The 22321-nt window shown below is 47.3% G+C and overlaps 2 protein-coding genes across 2 annotated transcripts; both read left to right on the forward strand.

Moving 5' to 3' along the window:
* Positions 1-4040: 4040 nt before the first annotated feature.
* LOC123060632 (histone H3.2) lies at positions 4041-4784 on the forward strand. The gene has a single exon (NM_001426755.1). The coding sequence runs from the start codon at positions 4097-4099 to the stop codon at positions 4505-4507; it is 411 nt and encodes a 136-aa protein (NP_001413684.1). The 5' UTR covers positions 4041-4096; the 3' UTR covers positions 4508-4784.
* A 1313-nt stretch (positions 4785-6097) lies between these two features.
* On the forward strand, positions 6098-6803 carry LOC123060633 (histone H4). The gene has a single exon (NM_001426758.1). It carries the CDS (start codon positions 6167-6169, stop codon positions 6476-6478), a length of 312 nt encoding a protein of 103 aa, NP_001413687.1. The 5' UTR covers positions 6098-6166; the 3' UTR covers positions 6479-6803.
* Positions 6804-22321: the final 15518 nt, after the last annotated feature.

A 22321-nucleotide genomic window follows, 5' to 3' on the forward strand; every position in this document is an offset into this window, starting at 1 on the left:
AGCTCGTCGTAAATGGTTACATCAATGCAAGCTTTGACACTGATCTGGATGACTCTAAGTCACAAACCGGATACATATTTATATTGAATGGTGGAGCTGTCAGTTGGTGCAGTTCCAAGCAGAGCGTCGTGGCGGGATCTACGTGTGAAGCGGAGTACATAGCTGCTTCGGAAGCAGCTAATGAAGGAGTCTGGATGAAGGAGTTCATATCCGATCTAGGTGTAATACCTAGTGCATCGGGTCCAATGAAAATCTTCTGGGACAATACTGGAGCAATTGCCTTAGCGAAGGAATCCAAATTTCACAAGAGAACCAAACACATCAAGAGACGCTTCAATTCCATCCGCGATCAAGTCAAGGAGGGAGACATAAAGATTTGCAAGATACATACGGATATAAATGTTGCAGACCCGTTGCTAAGCCTCTCTCACGAGCAAAACATGATCAGCACCAAGACTCCATGGGTGTTAGAATCATTACTAGGTAATATAGATTATTGACTCTAGTGCAAGTGGGAGACTGAAGGAAATATGCCCTAGAGGTAATAATAAAGTTGTTATTTATATTTCCTTATATCATGATAAATGTTTATTATTCATGCTAGAATTATATTAACCGGAAACTTAGTACATGTGTGAATACATGGACAAACAGAGTGTCCCTAGTATGCCTCTACTTGACTGGCTCGTTAATCAAAGATGGTTAAGTTTCCTGACCATAGACATGTGTTGTCATTTGATGAACGGGATCACATCATTAGAGAATGATGTGATAGACAAGACACATCCGTTAGCTTAGCATTATGATCATTTAGTTTTATTGCTATTGCTTTCTTCATGACTTATACATATTCTTCTGACTATGAGATTATGCAACTCCCGAATACCGGAGGAACACTTTGTGTGCTATCAAACGTCACAACGTAACCGGGTGATTATAAAGATGCTCTACATGTGTCTCCAATGGTGTTTGTTGAGTTGGCATAGATCAAGATTAGAATTTGCCACTCCGTGTATCGGAGAGGTATCTCTGGGCCCTCTCGGTAATGTACATCACTATGAGCCTTGCAACCAATGTGAATAATGAGTTAGTTGCGGGATGATGCATTACGTAACGAGTAAATAGACTTGCCAGTAACGAGATTGAACTAGGTATGATGATACCGACGATCGAATCTCGGGCAAGTAACATACCGATGACAAAGGGAATGACGTATGTTGTTGTGCGGTTTGACCGATAATGATCTTCGTAGAATATGTAGGAATCAATATGAGCATCTAGGTTCCGCTATTGGTTATTGACAGAAGATGTGTCTCGGTCATGTCTACATAGTTGTCGAACCCGTAGGGTCCGCACGCTTAACGTTCGATGACGATCGGTATTATTAGTTATGTGTTTTGGTGACCGAAGTTTGTTCGGAGTCCCGAATGAGATCACGGACATGACGAGGAGTCTCGAAATGGTCGAGATGTAAAGATTGATACATTGGAAGGTTATATACGGACACCGGAATGGTTCTGAAGAAGATCGGGGATTTTTCGGAGTACCGGGAGGTTACTGGAACCCCCCGAGAAAGTTAATGGGCCTATTGGGCCATGGTGGAGAGAGGGAGGCTGCCACAAGAGGTGGGGCGCCCCCAAGCCCAAACCGAATTGGACTAGGGTTGGGGGGCGCCCCCCCTTTCCTTCTCCCTCTCCCCCCTTTCCCCTTTCCCCTTTCCGTTAGTTGGAAGGAGGGGGGCCGAATCCTACTTAGACTAGGAGTCCAAGTAGGACTCCCCCCTTGGACTAGGAGTCCCCCTTGGACTAGGAGTCCAAGTAGGACTCCCCCCTTGGCGTCCCCCTGGGACGGCCACCACCTCCTCCCCCTTTATATACGGGGGTGGGGGGCACCCCAAAGGCACAACATCAATTGTCTTAGCCGTGTGTGGTGCCCCCCTCCACAGTTTACCACCTCGATCATATTGTCGTAGTGCTTAGGCGAAGCCTTGCACGGATCACATCACCAACATCGTCACCATGCCGTCGTGCTGACGGAACTCTCCCTCGTCTCTACTGGATCAAGAGCTCGAGGGACGTCATCGTGCTGAACGTGTGCTGAACACGGAGGTGTCGTACGTTTGGTACTTGGGTCGGTTGGATCGTGAAGACGTTCGACTACATCAACCGTGTTACATAATGCTTCCGCTTTCGGTCTACGAGGGTACATGGACACACTCTCCCCTCTCATTGCTATGCATCTCCTAGTTAGATATTGCGTGATCGTAGTAATTTTTTTGAATTACTATGTTCCCCAACACCATTTAGGTACAGTTCTTTGAGCTCGAGTCTATTAAGTAGTGCTCTGAACCCCGTGACCATCCGTCGGTTGATCGTTGCCTTATTCTTGTCATCGAGGTTGACAATTAGGTTGAAATCACCTAAGAGACCACGGCCCCACATGCAAGTCACGTACATCCCGAATCTCCTGCATGAACTCCACCTTTTCCGTATCACCTTGCGGCCCATAAACTCCAGTTAGCCACCACAAGGGTGCCCCCTCATGCCCGATTAGAGTTGTGAGTGTCTTCGCCGTAATGTGCTGGTTAGTGACAAAGACCACTAAAACATCCCACGCTAGCAAAATTCCACTACGAGACACGTCGGACATAGTAGAAATTTTCGGCACTGCCTTACAACATCGCTCGAGATCACTTTCAACTTTGTTTCCTGCAAGCAAAAATGAAACTGCTCCATGCACGACGTGTAATCCATTCAACAATTCCCTTTTATCTGATATCATGTGCGGCTGGATTTAACAGTTGTATGTGAATCGTCTTAAATCCGTTGTGTGCATAGCACTTCTCGGCAAACAAATGCTTACGCTTGCCACTACCACTACTTGATACACGATACTCCGCCACACGGGTGAGTTCAAGCCATACACATTCCACACAAGGACTACAAGGAGAAGTTACAACCCGAGACAAGTTTAAGCATCAGTTTCATGTTTTTAACTTCAGATTTAACACCAATGCGGTCTTTACGTATATGCAGCAAGATGTACCGCTGTGTTTTTGCCTGTGATTTTTTCTGAAGCCAAAACCTGTACTTGGATGCAACGATAGAGCGTACAATCCGTTTTCGTTTGGACCCGTCGGGCCGCAAAGAGCAAACAGTCGCGCGCCTTCATCCGAGGACATTTCAGTCCATCTCGGGCCCACGCACGCCTCCACCATCCGGCTGACTCCTCTCCAGCCAATCAGAGCACGCGACCCCCCTTCCCACGGATCACCCCTCAAACTTCAGATCCCAGCCGTCAACGCGCTGCACAATGTAGTGTGACGCTTTGCTGTCGGTCACCACACAAAAGGGCCAGCCAGGTGATTTTTTTTTCCAGGACAGTTCATTTTGTGAATTGATTTCGTCCACAGAACAAAGTTGTAGTTTTGCCTATCCCAAAACATTGGACACAATCAGGAGTGTAAAGAGAAGATATGCCCTAATGTATCTCAAACATGTGAAATGACCTGCCGGTTTTAGCCAGCTTCGATCCTGTAGCTTAAATGCCACCGTGTCAAAGTTTGAAACCAGTATTCCGGTGGGTTGCCTCTGCTAAGCACGAGATGGACTCGGAGATCTCATGTTAATAAGTTCGTTCAATTCAGCTTTGTGTATCTACCACTACCAGTTACACAAACAGTACAGTACATCAGTGCTGCTGCAAGTGCCCGTTCAGTTAAACTTATACTAGCACCAATTACCCTCCCACGTGAACGATCTCGAGAACACGGCACAGCAGTCCCGCCCACAGCCCAAAAATTTCGAGCTGGCGCCACAGCTCTGACCCAGCCCGCCAATCCACCGGTCCAAGCTTTCGGCCACGTCACCAATCCGCGGCATTCCTACCCGGATCGCCATCTCGACCGTCCACTCCATCCGCATCCAACGGCAAGTACATGCCTCTCGTCCCCTCCCGAAAAACCAAAACCCAAACCCGCCCGCTCTCTCGGTGCTCCTCCTATTTAACTCCGCCCCGTCCCCTTCTTCCTCCTCACCCCAATCTCCCCAGCCCCCAACCACCAGAGCCTCCTCCTCCCCTCCGGCGCATCGACGACATGGCCCGCACCAAGCAGACGGCGAGGAAGTCGACCGGCGGCAAGGCGCCGAGGAAGCAGCTGGCGACCAAGGCCGCTCGCAAGTCCGCCCCGGCCACCGGCGGCGTGAAGAAGCCCCACCGCTTCCGCCCCGGCACCGTGGCGCTCCGCGAGATCCGCAAGTACCAGAAGAGCACGGAGCTGCTCATCCGCAAGCTCCCCTTCCAGCGCCTAGTGCGCGAGATCGCCCAGGACTTCAAGACCGACCTCCGCTTCCAGTCCTCCGCCGTCTCCGCCCTGCAGGAGGCCGCCGAGGCCTACCTCGTGGGCCTCTTCGAGGACACCAACCTCTGCGCCATCCACGCCAAGCGCGTCACCATCATGCCCAAGGACATCCAGCTCGCCCGCCGCATCCGTGGCGAGAGGGCCTAGGCTGCTGCACCTGCAATCCGTGTTAGGCTGAGTTCATCGGTGGAAAATAGTGGTGTTTCAGAATGTGCGTCGTGTTAGATCCATGTTAGATCCCTGTTCCTCTCATGGTGGGTGGATGTGTTATGCCTAATCTGATGGTACCTTCTTGTTGCCATCAGCAATGGAAATGAAAAAATGTTGGTTGCTGTTGTCATACATGTGTTTGAATGCCTGATTCTCCCTGTGTATCCGAGCCTTTCCTCTTGAATTTGTTTGCACCAAATGTTGGATTAGATTATCAGATTTCTTACCTCTTTAAGCCGCGTGTTCTTGTGCTCTGATTTTGAGCATAAATCATCATTCGACTGCCAATATCTTCAATAAGCAATTCGGCTTTCTGCATCTGAACCTCTGAACCCGAACGAAAGAGCCGCCGATATGCTCGTCTTCAGTTCCGTCTACTGACCAGTTGCTGCATAACAGTACCTGTATGTTTGATGTTCAATCTTCAGTGCACACCAAATGTTTGAACGAACGAGCCGCCGATATGCTCGACTTTGCCTAATTATACTGCAATCCCGCAAGTCTATGAACCATGCTCTGAACTGCAAACATACGGATAGTACTACAAGTTACTTGGTGTCCTGTCTTCAGATTTTACAGTTCAGAAAAGGCTGCAGGATTCCACACCGTGCCTGCAATATTATTGGTTGCGTCACCCACAATTCCTAAATATCCGTTTCGAAAAACAATAACGCACCAAAACATTTCGTATCTCTATTCCTGGTTCTGCCACTGTCGAAACTGCAGAGTGGATTGGCCATTGATTGGGTCGAGCATCCTGAAACATGAGGTGGACACAAATCAGGAGTGTAACGAGAAGATGTGAAATGACCTGCCGGTTTTAGCCAGCTTCGATCTTGTAGCTTAAATGATGCCGTGTCAAAGCTTGAAATCGGTATTCTGGTTGGTTGCCTCTGATAAGCACGAGATGGGCTCGGGGATGTCAATAAGCTCGTTCAGTTACACAAACAGTACTGTACATCAGTGCTGGAAGTGCTCGTTCAGTTAAGTTTCTAGCACCAATTACCTGACCGCCAAGCTATTACATGTAATTATTGTAACGTGTTATCTGAATGCTTGAATCCTAAAAAAGTGAACTCCAGTAAGCGATGAAAAATGAGTATAGCAGTCACTGCATTCGAGCAAGTTTCCTGTAGATTATCTTCAGATCTCCAGAACAGTTAGGATGAAGGAATAATAATCAGTCATTGGAGGACATGCAACAGCAATGGAGCAAGTATATCCAGTTGACTTGATATTCTCCCACATGAAAAATCTCACCAACCATTTAAAAAAAAGAAAGAAAAAGAATCCCAAGAATACGACACCGGGCCCGCGCCCACAGCCCAAAAATTTCGAGCTGCCGCCACAGCTCTGACCCAGCCCGCCAAACCACCGGTCCAATCTCTCGGCCACGTCACCGATCCGCGGCATCTCTCCCCCGGATCGCCGTCTCGACCGTCCACTCCATCCGCATCCAACGGCAGCCACACGCCTCCTCCAACCTCTCGACCCCTTTAAGACGCCCTTCGCCCCACCCAGCAAATCACAGCACCAGACGCCACCCACCACCGTTCCTCCCATCCCACACTCGCTCGCAGCTCGAGATCGTCGGCCATGTCCGGGCGCGGCAAGGGAGGCAAGGGCCTAGGCAAGGGCGGCGCCAAGCGCCACCGGAAGGTCCTCCGCGATAACATCCAGGGCATCACCAAGCCGGCGATCCGGCGGCTGGCGCGGCGGGGCGGCGTGAAGCGCATCTCGGGGCTCATCTACGAGGAGACCCGCGGCGTGCTCAAGATCTTCCTCGAGAACGTCATCCGCGATGCCGTCACCTACACCGAGCACGCCCGCCGCAAGACCGTCACCGCCATGGACGTCGTCTACGCGCTCAAGCGCCAGGGCCGCACCCTCTACGGCTTCGGCGGCTAAGGGCCGGCCGGCCGACGGGAGTCACTCTTTGTCGCCGCCTGCAGATTCCAGAAGCCTGATGAAGCCCCGACTTGTTTAGTTCGCTATTTCCTCTGTAGTTTGAACTCAATCGTGGAACAAAGTTATTCGCATATATTGTTGGAAATGAAGCTTGTCTGTTGTCTCTGTGCTGATACCCTGTTTCTGATTTTGTCTCGCTGGTTGGTCTCTGTTGGGTACGATATTGAGGCGGCGATCAGTTGATTTGCCACAATTTACCAGGAGCCCCGTCTGAGTTGTACTACTTGTTTGCAGTCTTATTTATAATGTCAAAAAACGCCACGCTGTCTCAACAATTGTGTGTCTCGATTCAGCAACATCATTTGCTCTGTTTCTGTTATTTGATCTGATGCATTTATGCTGGGCACCATTGATGTTACTTCTGTGGTGCAATGTGGGTAATGGAGATTGGGATTAGTCTGCATTTCATAAATTTCTAGCTTGGAATACATATGAAGTCTAGATCGAGTAGCTATCCTTGACGAGAGTTTTGGGCGTATAAATTTGCTCTTTGACTTGTAATGTGAAACTATCTCACAGTGACCAATTCATGATGTGGTTCATGCTGACTGCTAGTATAAGATATTCAGGATAATAATTTGTGCTTTATTTCTGTTGATTTGTACATACTACAATAACCTTTTAATTGCCTGAATGGTGCTTCCAATTGTGGAATTGTGAATACAGATACAGATGCACGATACCCTCTTGGCAGTGACAGCAACTTCATCCTTCAGTTGAATTGATCAAGAGGTGCAATGATGTATTTTGTGTTGGATCTGTTATGAATTATATTCAGATATCCAAAGCAGCTTCGATAAATGAATACTAGCCTGTCCTGAGAAGACATGGTACAGAATTCAACCACCATTCCGCCAGAACGGCAATGGAACAAGCATATCGGGGTTAGATTAGATTATGCTCAATAGGCAGATTACAGTCTTCTCTATTTGATGACAACAGCTTTGTCACAACCCCACCTGACCAACCTCAGGAACGCCTTTATGAAACTGAGCGCCCGATACAAGGATTAGGTTGAGTATCACAAACACACACTTTGAAGACACAAACGCACAAGAACTTTCACATTTTGTACTATTAACACAACCAAAAATTGGCACTCCTGTTAAAAACATACATGTACACTGATTTATTGAGAAGAAATGAAAAATCACCATCAAGTATGGACAGTGAGGTGACTGAAGCAGCACCGAGATGGCAAGTTCCCCTGAAAAGCTCCGAGCAGCATCAAGTTCTTGGTGCTCCATTTACCCACTTCATAGCATCCCAGTCCGGCACCGATTGGAGCAACCGTGCTTTTCAAGGTACACAATACAGCAGTTCAGGTTGCTGTCATAGAGCGAAGGGAACACCAGAGTCGTCGGATAAGAACACGATTGCTCTGCTGCAAGTGCAATGGCCATATCGGTAATGCTTATGAGGGCTCTATCACATTATTCTTGATACGCTGGGGAAACACGACCCGCGTGCGACAGGCGTGTGCATCGGGTTGGCTAGCTTGCATCGTGAGGGAGTCAGTTTTAGTGCTGCCAGCTATATAAAATTTGACAAGTTGTTTTCAGCTATGGCATCAGAGTGTTCTTTTTGTGATTTTCATACTTATAGCAATGAGTTGTGCAGATTGATAATGGTCAAAATACAATTGGCTAAATCTGTTTTCACTAAATTAGTAGATTTATGTGTTCCATTGTGCACAACATAATATGTAGAGTACCCCGCAAAACACACACATAATATGTAGAGTAATATGCATGCAACAACGTCTACACGTACTCAGTCAACCAGCACTCTGCACTAGAAGCTCTTAAAAAATTTGTGTGGGTACACTTAAGTAGTAACCTTATATGTGTATGAATATCACAAATAAGATATATGATCTTTTTCTCGAACTTGTAAATGATCTTAGCTACCTCCAATTTCAGAATGGTCACATATTGCTATTACTGGGAATGTTTTTGCCGTTGCAGGTTCAACTTACTCTCCACTTCTGTAGGCATGGAATTGACTGGCCTCTTGATACATTTCTAGCTTTCTGAATTTCTCTTCATGTTGCCACAGAAACATATCATTTTCTTTGGCAAATCAGTGTAGAAATCCATGGTTTCTCTGTAGCAATAGACAGACACTGGTCTCTGTTTTCAGACCGTTTCTTCCATTTCTTTCTTGATGGTCTTGGATAACTGAGTATTCTAATATGAAATTCTTCCGACTTTGTATGTAGCTCACTTGCATGGGAAGTTTATTCCAGCATGCGTTGAAGACGAAGTATAACACATACAGTGGGTGATGTCTCATAAGAAAAAGTAAGCCACATGAACTTAGTAACTCACAATTTACCATTCCACGATGAATCGATTCTGATTGGTATATGTGAGACACCTAACTTTGTTAATAAAAAATATTCATTTTTTACTTAGAACCAAAACATCGATTCATGTTGCTACCTACATGGTTACAAGTCATGTTGAATGCTGAAAATAATTCTGAAAAGAACCACATGTATTGATTGGTTTCGGAAAAATTGATGATGAATTGGTTTTAGAAAGAAAGAAAAAATCATCTATGTATATGAATAGGGAATTGGTAATCTTGGATTGACATGCCATGCATGACTTGATTTCCTGTCACATACATGAAACTTTATCAGCTAAAGAGAATCTATTGGTTGTCATTTGGTAAGCATAAGGGTTCATTATTTTGGTGTGCAAATAAAATTAACCTATATATATATCACCTCTACTGGATATCTTATTTTAACCTTATTGTTTTATATTGAGAGGTTAAGTCTCTAAAAGCTAGTATCAATCTCTTTCTTTGTACAATCAAATTCTCTAGATAATATGCAAACCTGACTCTTTGCATGGTGTCGGTACCGTAAATAGCTGGTTCACGGAACCAACTGCGCACGGGCCACAAATAGCCCCCCCCCCTCTGTCCAGGAGGAGAAATGCCTAAGGAGGAGTTCCAACAAGAAGCTCCGTGGTGGCATGCAGATCTTCGTCAAGACCTTTGTCATGCAAGATTAGCTCCAAGACCCTTCGGCGACAAGCTTGAGGTGGCGAAGGCAACCAGGAACGAAGCTGCCCGACAATGACTATTCCAACCCCCAGAAGACTCAGACCGCGGCTCTCCACGTGTGGCATGTAAGTTCTTCTCCTACAGACCTTTTGTGACACATTGCGAGCAGGCTGCCTGGGCGATGGAATTACAACGGTGCGAGGGTCGAGTCATCCGCCCACCTACCACAAGAAAGACATCTCAACAACACATGGCTTAACAAGACCCAGTCATCACCTTGAGCGGCGGTGAAAAGGCGGTTGTTCGTTCCGGGGAGTCATAAGACGATGACACTTCATCGTGCTTTAATGCATGTACCTACCTAGTCAGACGATGTAGGTTCCTTAGTAGCGAAGCCATTATGGTACCCCTTGATCTATAAAAGGACGACCGGGCTACTGAGAAATAGGTTGGACACTTGGTAAAACACCAATAGGAGCCGCACTACTCTCTCTGTTCTCGGAAAGGACTTGTAGCTCTCCGTCCACCAAATAAACCACATACAAAGTAGGAGTAGGGTGTTACGCAACCATGCAACCTGAACCTTGGTACAACCAAAGAGATTACATATGCACGCTACAACATGAGGAGAGGAACAACCGCCACAAGAAGACAACGTCCTTATCGCACAGCTTGCGTAAGTGCGACCACAAATCTAAGTTTGAGACAATAAGTTTGAGAATGAGGGAGGAGTGTACATTAGTGTTCTTGAAGGCCTTTTCATTTCTAGCATCCCAGATACGCCAAAGGATCGCAAATAGAATGAATGGACACACTCTATCATCAAGTCCACGAGATGTTGCAGCATCCCAAAGTAGTGATGTGTCGGTGAAGGAGAAGCATAGGCCGAGACGTTGCCAAATTCTGTTTGCGAGTGGACATGAGATGAATATGTGATATGTGCCCTCTTCTTGATGAGTGCATCTTGGGTAGTCCGAGTTTGGAGTGATTGATTTGTGTGCAAGGTTAGCCTTTGTATCTGAGTCCGCCCTTGAATGCCAACCATGCAAATACCTTGATCTTTTTTGGTACCATAGAATGCCATATCAGCTTTGCGTTCCTATCTTCATCCACCTCCTTAGATATCAGCTCATATGCTTTCTTTGTTGAGAAGGTGTGTCCCCCATTAAGGAAGCAAGTGTCCGACTCATCTGAAAGCATAAAGTCCTGCAGCAAAGACAAAAGGGAGACCCTTTCTGTGGAGGCAGAAGAGGTTAGGCGACCCACTCTAACAAACGACCCAATGGAATGCGAGAAAATGCAAGGAAAAGTTTTTGAAAGTGGTTGTGGCGTGAGCCAAGTGTCTAGCCAGAAACAGGTCAGTGAGCCATTGTTTGTTAGGACAAAGGAAATGCTTTGTAGGGTTGGCAAATGGTTTTTTATAGTTTAACAAAGAAAAGATTTGTGGATGGAGGGGGAAATAAAAGCATTTGGGTGTTGCAGCGAAAGCCAGTCGAGCCAAGGAGAAGTGGAGGGGAGAAGTAGGGAGTCAAGAATGGCCATAATGAGGACAAGTCTGTCTCCTCTTGACGAGTTATATACCCAAAACCACCACACTTGGGGCTAGGGTAACCGGTCGGTACCACATTTAAGCCATGTCACAAAAAACCACCAACTGTGGGACTAATTGGTACCACGGAGCACTGGCTGGCCGTTTTAGCCGCGAAAACAGCGAAACCGACAGGTCAGGCCCACCTATCGGGTCGATGTGGCGCGGGCTGACGGACGCCGTTAGACGGAGGGGGACGGCCGTTTCCGCGCCCGTGTATTAGGTCACACCCCTGCCGTTTCGTCCTCCAATCCCCGATTCAGTTTCCCTCTCGCGCGTTCCTCCCGCTCTACTCATGGCGACCAGCTCCGGCGGCGGCTATGGCGGAGAAAGTCTCGACGGCTCCGGCGGCGGTGGTCGTTCTTCCGGTGGCCGCCGCCCGCAATGCGACCCCGTTGGCAAGTTGGGCCCCAACCCCGATGGCGATTCGCACTCGACGGCGGATTGGGGAAAAGTTGTCCTGCCGCCACCGTCGCAGCATGCGGAGGAGGCAGAGAAGGATGTTGCGGACGCGGAGAAGGCGTCGGCGGCGGCTGATTCGTTGGGGGAGGAAGTACCCCGCGGGCATCCATCTCCACCCAGGTAAATCTCAGTGCAAAAACCTAGGGTTAGGGTTCTAGCAATACTGCTTAGTTAGAGTACTCACTTAGTTAGGATGCCTAGGGTTACTTCTAGCAATACTGCTTCGTTGGGGGAGGAAGCTCCTATGCCTAGATGAAGTTTTTTCTTTGTTTTTTTCTGAATTACTAAATGTATCATAGTTTATTCTGCATTTGTTGGCTCTTGTGGCATAGATCTTATTGCTGTTACTTTGTTTTATATGTGAATATGTCATAGTTTTTATTGTGGCACTCAAAATGTCATGGTCATGAATTTGATTTGTGTTCTGTAGGCTTGAAAATGTTACTGAAAATGTCATGGTCATTAATATGTTTAATATGTTTTGTGTTTGTAGGCCTGAGGAGCCATGGTCATTATATTTTCAGTTTCCTTCTAAAGATGCTGCCAAAAAATATGCCCTTGTGAAGATGTATGAGAGAGACATCACTTATGGCAGTTTGCTTAATGTGATGGTCAGAAATGGATATGGAAGTGATGACAGTATTTGCTACTTGAGGAAGGATTGCACAGGGCTGCAAGGGATTACTTTCGTCAGAAACAACACTGAAGTGGATGAGATGATAAAGCAGTTTAAAAGCAGTCAGACACTGTGTTTGTATGTTAAAGAGGGGAAATTAGATATAAAGCAAGCACCAGTTAACAAAAGTGCAGAAGATGAAGAAGTGGACCCAGATGAAACAATTGAAGATTTAACAGTGGACCCACCAGTTGTATTTGCTGTTAATGAGTCAGGTGTTGTGCACAAAACAAACACTGATCATGTTGGCTCATCATATTTTCTTGGTACACAAGAAAGTGTGAACTATATGCCAATAAAATCAGTTCCTCCACCATGCCAGTTACTGCTTGGGACACAAGATCACCCAATTGAGCCAGAGATGGTAGATGCAGATGAGGAAAATAATGCATTGCAGCAGGTTAACACTCAAGTTAGTGTTAATTATGCAGATTTCCAGTTTGATACAGATGAGGAAGAGCATGCAGGAAATGAGGACACATCTGATGAAGATGATGACTCAGTATTTGATGAAGACTTTGTAGCTCATGAAGACCTCTCAGATGCAGATTCAGATTCCATGGACTATGAAGAAGAAGATAATGTAGCTAGAGAAGAAGAACAGAGGAGGAAAGTGGACAGTGATCTGAAAGACACAATTGCTGACATTAAGAGGAAGAGAGCTCAATACATGAGCAGTACACACTGTGAAGGAGACACAGACCCTGAAGATTTATATGACATAGACTTGGAGGAAGAGGATGATGACTGTCAAGAGATAGCAGTTCATGAGCCTGTTCAGAAGAAGATAAAGAGGCCTGGGCCTACTAGTAGGTCCCACTCTAGTGCTAACAGAAGCATGAATGAGGACTGGTATCCATCTTCAGAAGAGGATGATACAGGCTTTGAAGCTGATGATGATGGCAATGAACCTATGTCTTTTATAATCCCCTCTGGTAGAAAGAGCAGAGCTAAGAAAAGACCACCTAGGGTCTGGTATGATGAGGGCAGGCTGCATCCAGAGCAGCAATTCCAGCTTAGGCTTTGTTTCAGAGATGTGTACCAATTTAGAGAGGCTCTTGTGAATTTGCATGTGAAACAACTTAGAAGATACAAATATCACAGAAACTGCAGTGATAGGGTAATAGTGTGTTGTGATGGAGAGGGCTGTCAGTTCCACATGGTTGCAGCAAAGATCAGTAATGAGCCCACTTTCTGCATTAAGAAGATGGTATTGGAGCACACATGTCCCACCCAATCTGAGAAGACAAGGATCAGCTCCAAGTGGCTTGGCAACAAAATGCTTGAAACTATCAGATCAGACCCCAACACTACTGTACCTGCTATAGTTGACAAGGTAAAGAGGCAGTTTGGTGTTGAGGTGCCCAAGATGATGGCATGGAGAGCAAAGAGGAAAGCAAAGGAGATTGTGCTTGGAGATCACAAGAGGCAATACAAGAGGCTGAGAGATTTTTTGGAGACTGTGAAGGCTACAAATCCTGGATCAAGATGCATTGTCAGTACTGTGAGTGGAAAAACAAGAGAAAACCCAACTGCATGACCAAGGTTTCATGGTCTTTTTTCTGTTTGAATGCATGTGTTGAGGAATTTTTGAATGGATGCAGGCCATTCATAGGCCTAGATGGTTGTTTCATTAAGTTAACTAGTGGGGCACAAATACTAGCAGCTACTGGAAGGGATGCAAACAACAATATGTACCCCATAGCATTTGGAGTGGTTGGAGTTGAAGACACACCAAATTGGTCATGGTTTTTGACTCAACTCAAGTATGCCCTAGGAGGGACTGAAGAGGGAAAATTTGGGAAGTACACATTCATGTCTGATAGACAGAAGGTGAGTTTATCTACATCTTCACTTGTCCCTAAATTAGTACTCTAATTAGTTCATTAATTTGTTTAATTAGTTATGCATTTAGTGTATTTAGTCTAATTAGTTCTGCATTTAGTGTATTTAGTTCATTAATTTGTTGAACACTTACCCTAGTTGGCATGTGTATAGTGGTAATGCATCTTGTCGACAATTAGGTCAAGAGGGCCTATGGTGGCCCAAAAGGTAACGCATCTTGTCGAGTGGTAATGCATCTTGTCGAGTGGTAACGCATCTTGTCGATACTTCGGTCAAGATAGCCTAGGATGACCCTTATAGGCCACCATAGCCCAACCAACCTCCCACCTACCCTAGTTGGCATGTGTCGAGTGGTAATGCATCTTGTCGATACTTCGGTCAAGGTAGCCTAGGGTGACCCTTATGGGCCACCATAGCCCAACCAACCTCCTACCTACCCTAGTTGGCATGTGTCGAGTGGTAACACATCTTGTCGATACTTCGGTCAAGATAGCCTAGGGTGACCCTTATGGGCCACCATAGCCCAACCAACCTCCCACCTACCCTAGTTGGCATGTGTCGAGTGGTAACGCATCTTGTCGATACTTCGGTCAAGATAGCCTAGGGTGACCCTTATGGGCCACCATAGCCCAACCAACCTCCCACCTACCCTAGTTGGCATGTGTCGAGTGGTAACGCATCTTGTCGATACTTCGGTCAAGATAGCCTAGGGTGACCCTTATGGGCCACCATAGCCCAACCAACCTCCCACCTACCCTAGTTGGCATGTGTCGAGTGGTAACGCATCTTGTCGACACTTCGGTCAAGGTAGCCTAGGGTGACCCTTATGGGCCAACATAGGACAAGCTACAACAATTAAATTGAATTAAATCAATGTAATATTAAATCAATATAATATTACTACAACAATTAAATTGAATTAAAATTTGTTTTGATAATTTATTTCATTTTAACAAATTCAAAATCCTTTGCAGGGTCTGTTGAATGCAGTCACAGTAGTCTTTCCCAACTGCCCTCATAGGTACTGCTTGAGGCACATTTATGCCAACTTTCAGAGAGCAGGATTCAGAGGAGAAGACCTGAAGAAATGCATAGATGCATCTGCATATGCTTACACTGAACATGACTTTCAGTTGGCAATGGAGAGCATGAAGGCTGAGTGCAAGGCTGCTTGGGAGTGGATGTCAAGGATTCCTCCAAAAGCTTGGTCAAGACATGCAATGGATACTAACTACAAAACTGATCTGGTTGTCAATAACTTAAGTGAAGTTTTTAATAAGTACATACTTGATGTAAGGAACAAGCCAATTGTCACCATGATCAATGGGATCAAGGACAAACTTCTGGTAAGGTATCAGCAAAAGAGAGAGGGTGGACTAGTTTCAAGATGGGAAATTGCACCAACTTATGTTGAGAGGTTAGAGATGAACAAGAGATATGCAAGGGACTGCAAATCATTGATAGCTGGACCAGGTCTTTTCCAAGTGAGTAGTGGGGATAAGACCTACTCTGTTGACACTAATCTGAAAACATGTGGTTGTAAGAAGTGGGACATCTCTGGAATTCCTTGCAACCATGGTTGTTCTGCCATCTACAGGTCCAAACAACTACCAGAGGACCATGTAAATATTTTCTTCAAAAAGGCTATGTACTTGGAGTCATACAAGCCTATCATTTACCCAGTTCCTGGTCCTGATTGTTGGGTGAAAACTGCAACTCCTGACATTGACCCACCTCAGTTCAAAGAAGACAAGAAGGGACCAGCAGAAGAGAAAAGGAAGAAAGGCAGGTTTGAGCCTCCTCAAGCAAAGCAGACATCAAGGATGGCTACAATAACTTGTAGTAACTGCAAGTTGCAGGGCCACAAATACACAAGTTGTGCAAAGCCATTGAGGCCAGATCTGCAAATCAGGAAGAACAAACACATGGTATGTTATTTTTGACTTCCTTCTCTATCTCATCACTCATTAAGTATCACTGAAATTTAGCCAACAAAAATAATTGCAGGAAAACGGGACAGCCCCTGCATGGCAGCAAGGGGGAAGCTCAACATCTGGTACAACAACTCCTAGGGGTGCAAGCTCTACATCTGCTTCAAGGGGATCTGTTGCTGCTGCTTCAAGGGGCAAATCTGCTAGAGCTGCTGCTACATCTGCTAGAGCTGCTGGTTCATCTGCTAGAGCTGCAAATTCTTCTCCTTCTGGTGCTGGTACTGCTGCTGCAAGGAGAGGTGCAAAAACAGGTGCAAGAAGCTTCAATCCTCCAAGAACTACTGCAGAAGCTTCAACTAGCCAGCCAACAGGAAATAGGCCGAAAAGGGCAAGATACATGAGCAAAAGGATGGAGGGGTACTTCTATGCCAGTGGGAACTACTGAGAGTTCTTGTTTGACTATGTATCCAAGTGCATGTGTGCTCCATCAGGCACTAGAGCATTTTATCTATGCCAACACTAAATTTGAACTTATGTAATGCTGTGTTGAACCTATGTGTGCCACTATGAACTACTGTTGTGTAATGTTATGCTAAACCTATGTATGGATCTTGGTTTTATGCTATGAGGAACTACTATCTATTATTCTTGTGTACTGCTATGTTGGCTTGCTTCAATCATCATGTACCTATCTATAATTATGTGCTTGAACTGCTACATTTACTCTGTACTGCTATGTTGTTTGCACTCCTTGATCATCACATTATGTGCATAATAATAATGCCAGAAAGTTCCTGGTATACTCATGCCATAAGTTACTAGTATTTCAAATTTTTCTGTGCACAATAATTTGACTATCACACCAGTTTCACCTGGAGTGAAGTAAATATAATAGAGTACTCAATATGATACAAGAGATAGCACTACAAATTAAGTTCAAATTCATGCCATAAGTTCAAAATCTAGACTTGCAGATAAACTGCATAATTCAGTACAAATTTAACCATTACAACAGTACAGTGCACTTCTAGTAGGGCTGATTATTCAGTGCAACAGAGCACAACTACACCAGTACAATGCCACATTACATAATTAAAATTCATCACAGATCTCCTTCAACTTCTTGATCTTGTCCTTGTAGCCATGCTTCTGTTTCAGCAAATCAGAGATGATGTACTCTAGCTTTTTCTTCTCTTCCTTTAGTTGGTCTCTTTCTGTGAGCACTTGGTCTCTCTCTACCACAAGCTTGTCCCTCTCCTTCTCTGCCTTTGCCCTGAGTAACTGATGTAGGTTTGTGCAACCATGGTCTGCCAGCTTCTTCTTCTCCATCTCCTCTTTCAGATCATTGAGAGCCAACCTAGTATTGCCCAGCTCAGTAATAGTATCCTCCTTGTCAGCCACCATTTTTGCAAAATCAAGTTTGAAAAATCTCAGCTCTTCTTCCATCTTCCTCTTTTCTCCAACTAATTTGTAATTCTGATCACCAAGCTGAACATTGCGTCTCAGCCTGTCATTGATTTCTTTGTCATACATGCCCCACAATTCAGTTAGGCAGAACATCATAGCCACTGACCACTCAGGGTCTATCCACTCCAGATAGTTGCACTTTAGTTCAGCCTATAATTCAGAAAAAATATTGTCAATCATACTACACAAGAGATGTTCTCAGTAAGAAATTGTGTTCATTTAAATGCACAAACAATTAAGAAAGCCTATCAAATTAATATGTGTTGTCAATAAGAAATTTTGTCACTTTTAACAGCATATAAACTAAATATATGTTGTCATTAATAAGTACAATATTTAGTGCTGGCACTAACAATGTTGTACACTAGTTGTACACTACTTAATTATTTGAGCAAATTACACTGCCATAGCATAATTTCCTACTGGCACTAACAATGTTGTACACTACTTAATTATTTGGAGCAAATTACACTGGCATAGCATAATTTACTACTTTCAGAGCATAATTAAATCCAACTGTGGGCAATGACAATTGTTCACACTAATAAGCAGAACAAAATTTCCTTCTGGCATTTGAATGGAGCAAAAACTAACTAAGGTTAACTAAATACAGTACTAACCAACATACCTTCTCCTCAGCGCAAGCAAGAAAACGTCGGCCAGTGTCCGTAGATTCAAATGCTACTAGCCTGAGGCAAGGCTCGCGATGCAGACAGCGAGAGGAGATATCATGAGCAATGCCACTCCATTCATAGCATGGGATAGTCCTAGGAAGCTTAAAACCAAAGAGATTGAAGAAATCAGCGACTTGGTAAGAAATCCCCAACTCAAGAACCCTAACCCTAACCCTAAATGTTGGAATCCCCAAATGAACGTACCTGGCTAGTCACTGACTCGTCGTTTGAAGAAGAAGAGCTTGACCCCTCGCTCCAGGAAACCATGGCGGACCGGCGGACGACGGCGAGACGATAGTGGCGGCGGCGGCGGTCGTCGAGGTCGAGACAGAGGGGTCGGATGTAATCTGGTGCGGTCTGGTCCGACGAGCGACCCGCACGGCCCACTAATACACGGGCGCGTAAACGGCCGCCCCCCTCCGTCTAACGGCGTCTGTCAGCCCGCGCCACGTCGACCCGACAGGTGGTCCCGACCTGTCGGTTTCGTTGTTTCCGCGGCTAAAACGGCTAGTCAGTGCTCCACGGTACCGATTAGTCCCAGAGTTGGTGGTTTTTTGTGACATGGCTTAAATGTGGTACTGACCGGTTACCCTAGCCCCAAGTGTGATGATTTTGGGTAAATAACTCCCTCTTGACAGTAATTTTGTGTGCCAGCCTGATTTTTTTTACAACCTTCTAGGATTGGCAGGAAAAGGTTCGGGGGAGGTCGAAGCGGAGAAAGCGGTAGCCCTAGATAGGTTTGGGGGAAAGAAGAAAAGGGGTAGCTATGGATGGAAGCGGTGGAGTGCTGGTCAGGGGGAGAAGTGACTAGAGGGACAAATCATGTTTTTGAGAAATTAATGTGCAGACCAGTGGAAAACGAGAAATCCCGAAGCAACCCTTTTAGGGCAGAGGCTGCTATAGGAGAGGCCGCATCGATAATTAACGTGTCATCTGCGTACTAGAGTGTTGTGGGTGGTAGATCCTCAAAGAGGGGGTGATGAAGGAGAGCAATGTGAAGATGTTGAGGGATGAGCTGCTATAACAAGTCGGCCATGATGATAAATAGATAAGGCGAGAGTGGGTCGCCCTGACGTAAACCATTTTTACATGTGATCCAAGGCCCTAGGATGCTGTTGAATAGAATTGTAGTTTTGCCAGTTGAAAGGATGTTTTGTATCCATAACCTAAATTTATCAGGGAAGCTTCTAAGAAGAAGGATTTTACCCAGGAGGCCCAGAAAATCAAGTCAAAGACTTTCCTAAAATCTAACTTGAGCACGGTAGTGGAGAAATTTTCTATTATGATAGGTATTAATTAGATCAGCAACATATACAAAGTTTTCAGCAATGTTCCTACCGGAGATGAATCCGGTATGATCTCCATGGACAAAGTTAGGAAAAGGTCTTTAACCTATCTGTAAGAAGTTTGGCAATGTTATGCTGTGACCCAAATTCAAATATAAAGATAAATGCTAACTTCTGACGAGAGAGCGGAGCGAGACCCGTCGCCAGCAGGCTTGGGCCGAAGCGGAGCGTAGCGAGGCGAGAGGGCGTGGGGCCGGAGAGATCAGCGATGGTGGTGGCGTGGAGGGGCGTCACGGAAGTGGCGGAAGTTTCCCTCCAGCCAAATCGCACATGAAATAGAGGGAGTGGCAAAACAGAGGGTAAAAACCGAATATTTGACGGATGTGGGCCAAAATATGCAGTTCACTGCAATTTTTTTTACAGATCATACAATTTTAAAAGATTTGGTTAGGACGAGTTCTTGTTTCGGCCTGTAAAATGTCAGTTATTTTAGAGGAAAGTGGGGATATAGCGCATCCTAGAGTTGCTCTAGGTAGGTAAGGTATAAACATTCTTTAGGAAATCTTTGCAAAAACCGGTGGCGGCCCGGAATTGCATTTGTTTGCAGTTAACAACACCATACAAGCCCCCGCAAGAAAAGAAAAGAAAAAAAGAAACAGCATACAAGCAACTGCCCTCGAGATACCAAACCGTCGCGCCATTTCCGTCTTGCATCGCCAACTTCCTCGCGTCTCCTCTCGCACGCGTGCAGGAGATACGCAGCCATGGGCCGCGCTTCCACCGACCACTCCACCTCCGGCCAGGACGCGCCGCCCCAGCGGCCGCGTCGCGGCGGCCGCCTCCGACTTCGGCGCCGCCGCCGCCGCCGCCGCTCCCCCACGCCAACCTCCGACGACCCAAGTGCAAGCTCCCAAGAACGCACCCCTTCGTTCTCCGAGGCATCAGTGTCCGCGCCACCCTCTTACATCCCTTCCCCGGACATCCCTGCCGGCACCTACGTCGCCGTCGCCCCTCTCCCCGTCTTCCGCGGCGACCCTGGCGAGTGCCCCGACGCCCACCTCGCCCGCTTCGACCGCGTCTGCCGCGCCAACAACGCCACGTCCACGGCCGACGCCGCCCGTATCTTCCCGGCCTCCCTCGACGCCGATGCCGCGCTGTGGTACGAGCTCGCGGCCCCCGCTTCCTCGCCTCCGCCGTGGCACGCCGTCCGCGCGGCCTTCGTCGACTTCTTCCGCCCTCCAGGCGCCGCCAACCGCGCGCGCGCCGAACTCATGGCGCTGAGGCAGCGCCCCGGCGAGGCTGTCAACAGGTACCACCTCCGCATGCAGGGGATCCTCCGGCGGTTCCCGGACGCCAGCACGGACATCCCCGACGCGTTCCTCACGTCCGCGTTCGTCCACGGCCTACGCGCCGAGTTCCAGGACTGGGTGGCGCCGCAGCGTCCGGAGGCGCTGGACGAGGCCGTGGCGCTGGCACTGAGCTGGGAGCGCGCCGAGGGCTTGCGGGAGGCGCGGCGCGCGGCGAAGGCGTCGGTGGCCGGCAACGGTGGCGTCAGGTGCGGCTTCTGCGGCGCGGAAGGGCACGAGGAGCCGGGCTGCGAGGTGAGGAAGAGAATGATGGAGTTGTGGCTGAGGAGCAGTAGCGGTGGGAGGGGAAGCACCATGCTGGGGACGATGGGGGAGGAGGCCGAGGAGGGAGGCGGGAGCGCGAGGCTCGGGCGGCTCAGGAGCGCGGTGAGCGCGCGCTCGGCGCGGTGCCAGTGCCGCAAGCATCAGTGCGGGAAAAAGGCCGCGCCGGCGAGCGAGGTCGCTGGAGGCGGCGAAGGGAATGGCGCGGCCGCGGACAAGTGAATTCAAGTGTTCTTCGCAGTTCGTAGTACTTTGTAATACTCTGTATACGTATGTAGTCCGTGCACGTTACCCATATCTAATGGCATACACAATAACTATATGTGAGTCGCCTGAATTTATATTTTGGGTCAGTTGATATTTGAAAGAAGAAGGAGGCTCGCCGGAGGAAAGGAGGAAGCAGCTGCCGGTGATCTATATTTGGGTGGCAGGCTCGCCGGCAATCTATCTTAGGATGGTAGTGTGGCAGGCTCGCTGACAATCTATCATAGAGTGGCAGGCTCGCCGGCGCTATATCTTAGAGCATCTTCAACAGCCGCACAACGCGCCACGCGCTAAAAGTCATGATACAGCGTCGGGTTAGTCAGCTTTAGCGCACGGCGGTGCGCTGGCTTCAGTGGCCGCCACAAATTAAAGCGCGCCCATGCCGTTCCAGCAGGTGCGCTATATTTAGCTTTTCCTACTACGATTCGATACATATTTGGCTTCGTGGGTAGTTCTCCTACTAATATTACTCGTCCGACTCGGACTCTGTCTCGGTGATGTCCTCCTCCGACGTCGGAGCGTAGGCGTCAAGAAACCGCTCGTCGCCGGAGTTCCAAGAAGACGCATCTCCTAGCGCTTGGTTGTATTTAGCGACCTCCTTCCGTGTTCGCTTGTCCTTGTGATAGTCGGCTCGCTCCTCCCTCCTCTTCTCCCTCTTCGCCCTCCTCTGGGCGAAGAACTGTTCCTTGTTGGTGTCGTCTGAGAAGCGATGGCTCCACATCGCCATGGCTTGCTCGTCCATCTCGGCCAGCCTGAGACGATGCTCCCGCTTCCGGTGCTTGCAACGATCCTCGTTGGTGAGAAGCCGCGGGAAAGGCGTCAACTCCTGTGCACGCTCCCGCGTCGCCACATCGGCGAAGTTCATGTCCTGACGGGACCGCAGGAAGCGCCACGCCGCAGCGTCGTACGCACGGGTGCCCTCCTGGGCGGTGTCGAAGGTTCCG

The sequence above is a fragment of the Triticum aestivum genome, chromosome 3A (assembly GCF_018294505.1).
Source record: "Triticum aestivum cultivar Chinese Spring chromosome 3A, IWGSC CS RefSeq v2.1, whole genome shotgun sequence".
Lineage (NCBI taxonomy): Eukaryota > Viridiplantae > Streptophyta > Magnoliopsida > Poales > Poaceae > Triticum > Triticum aestivum.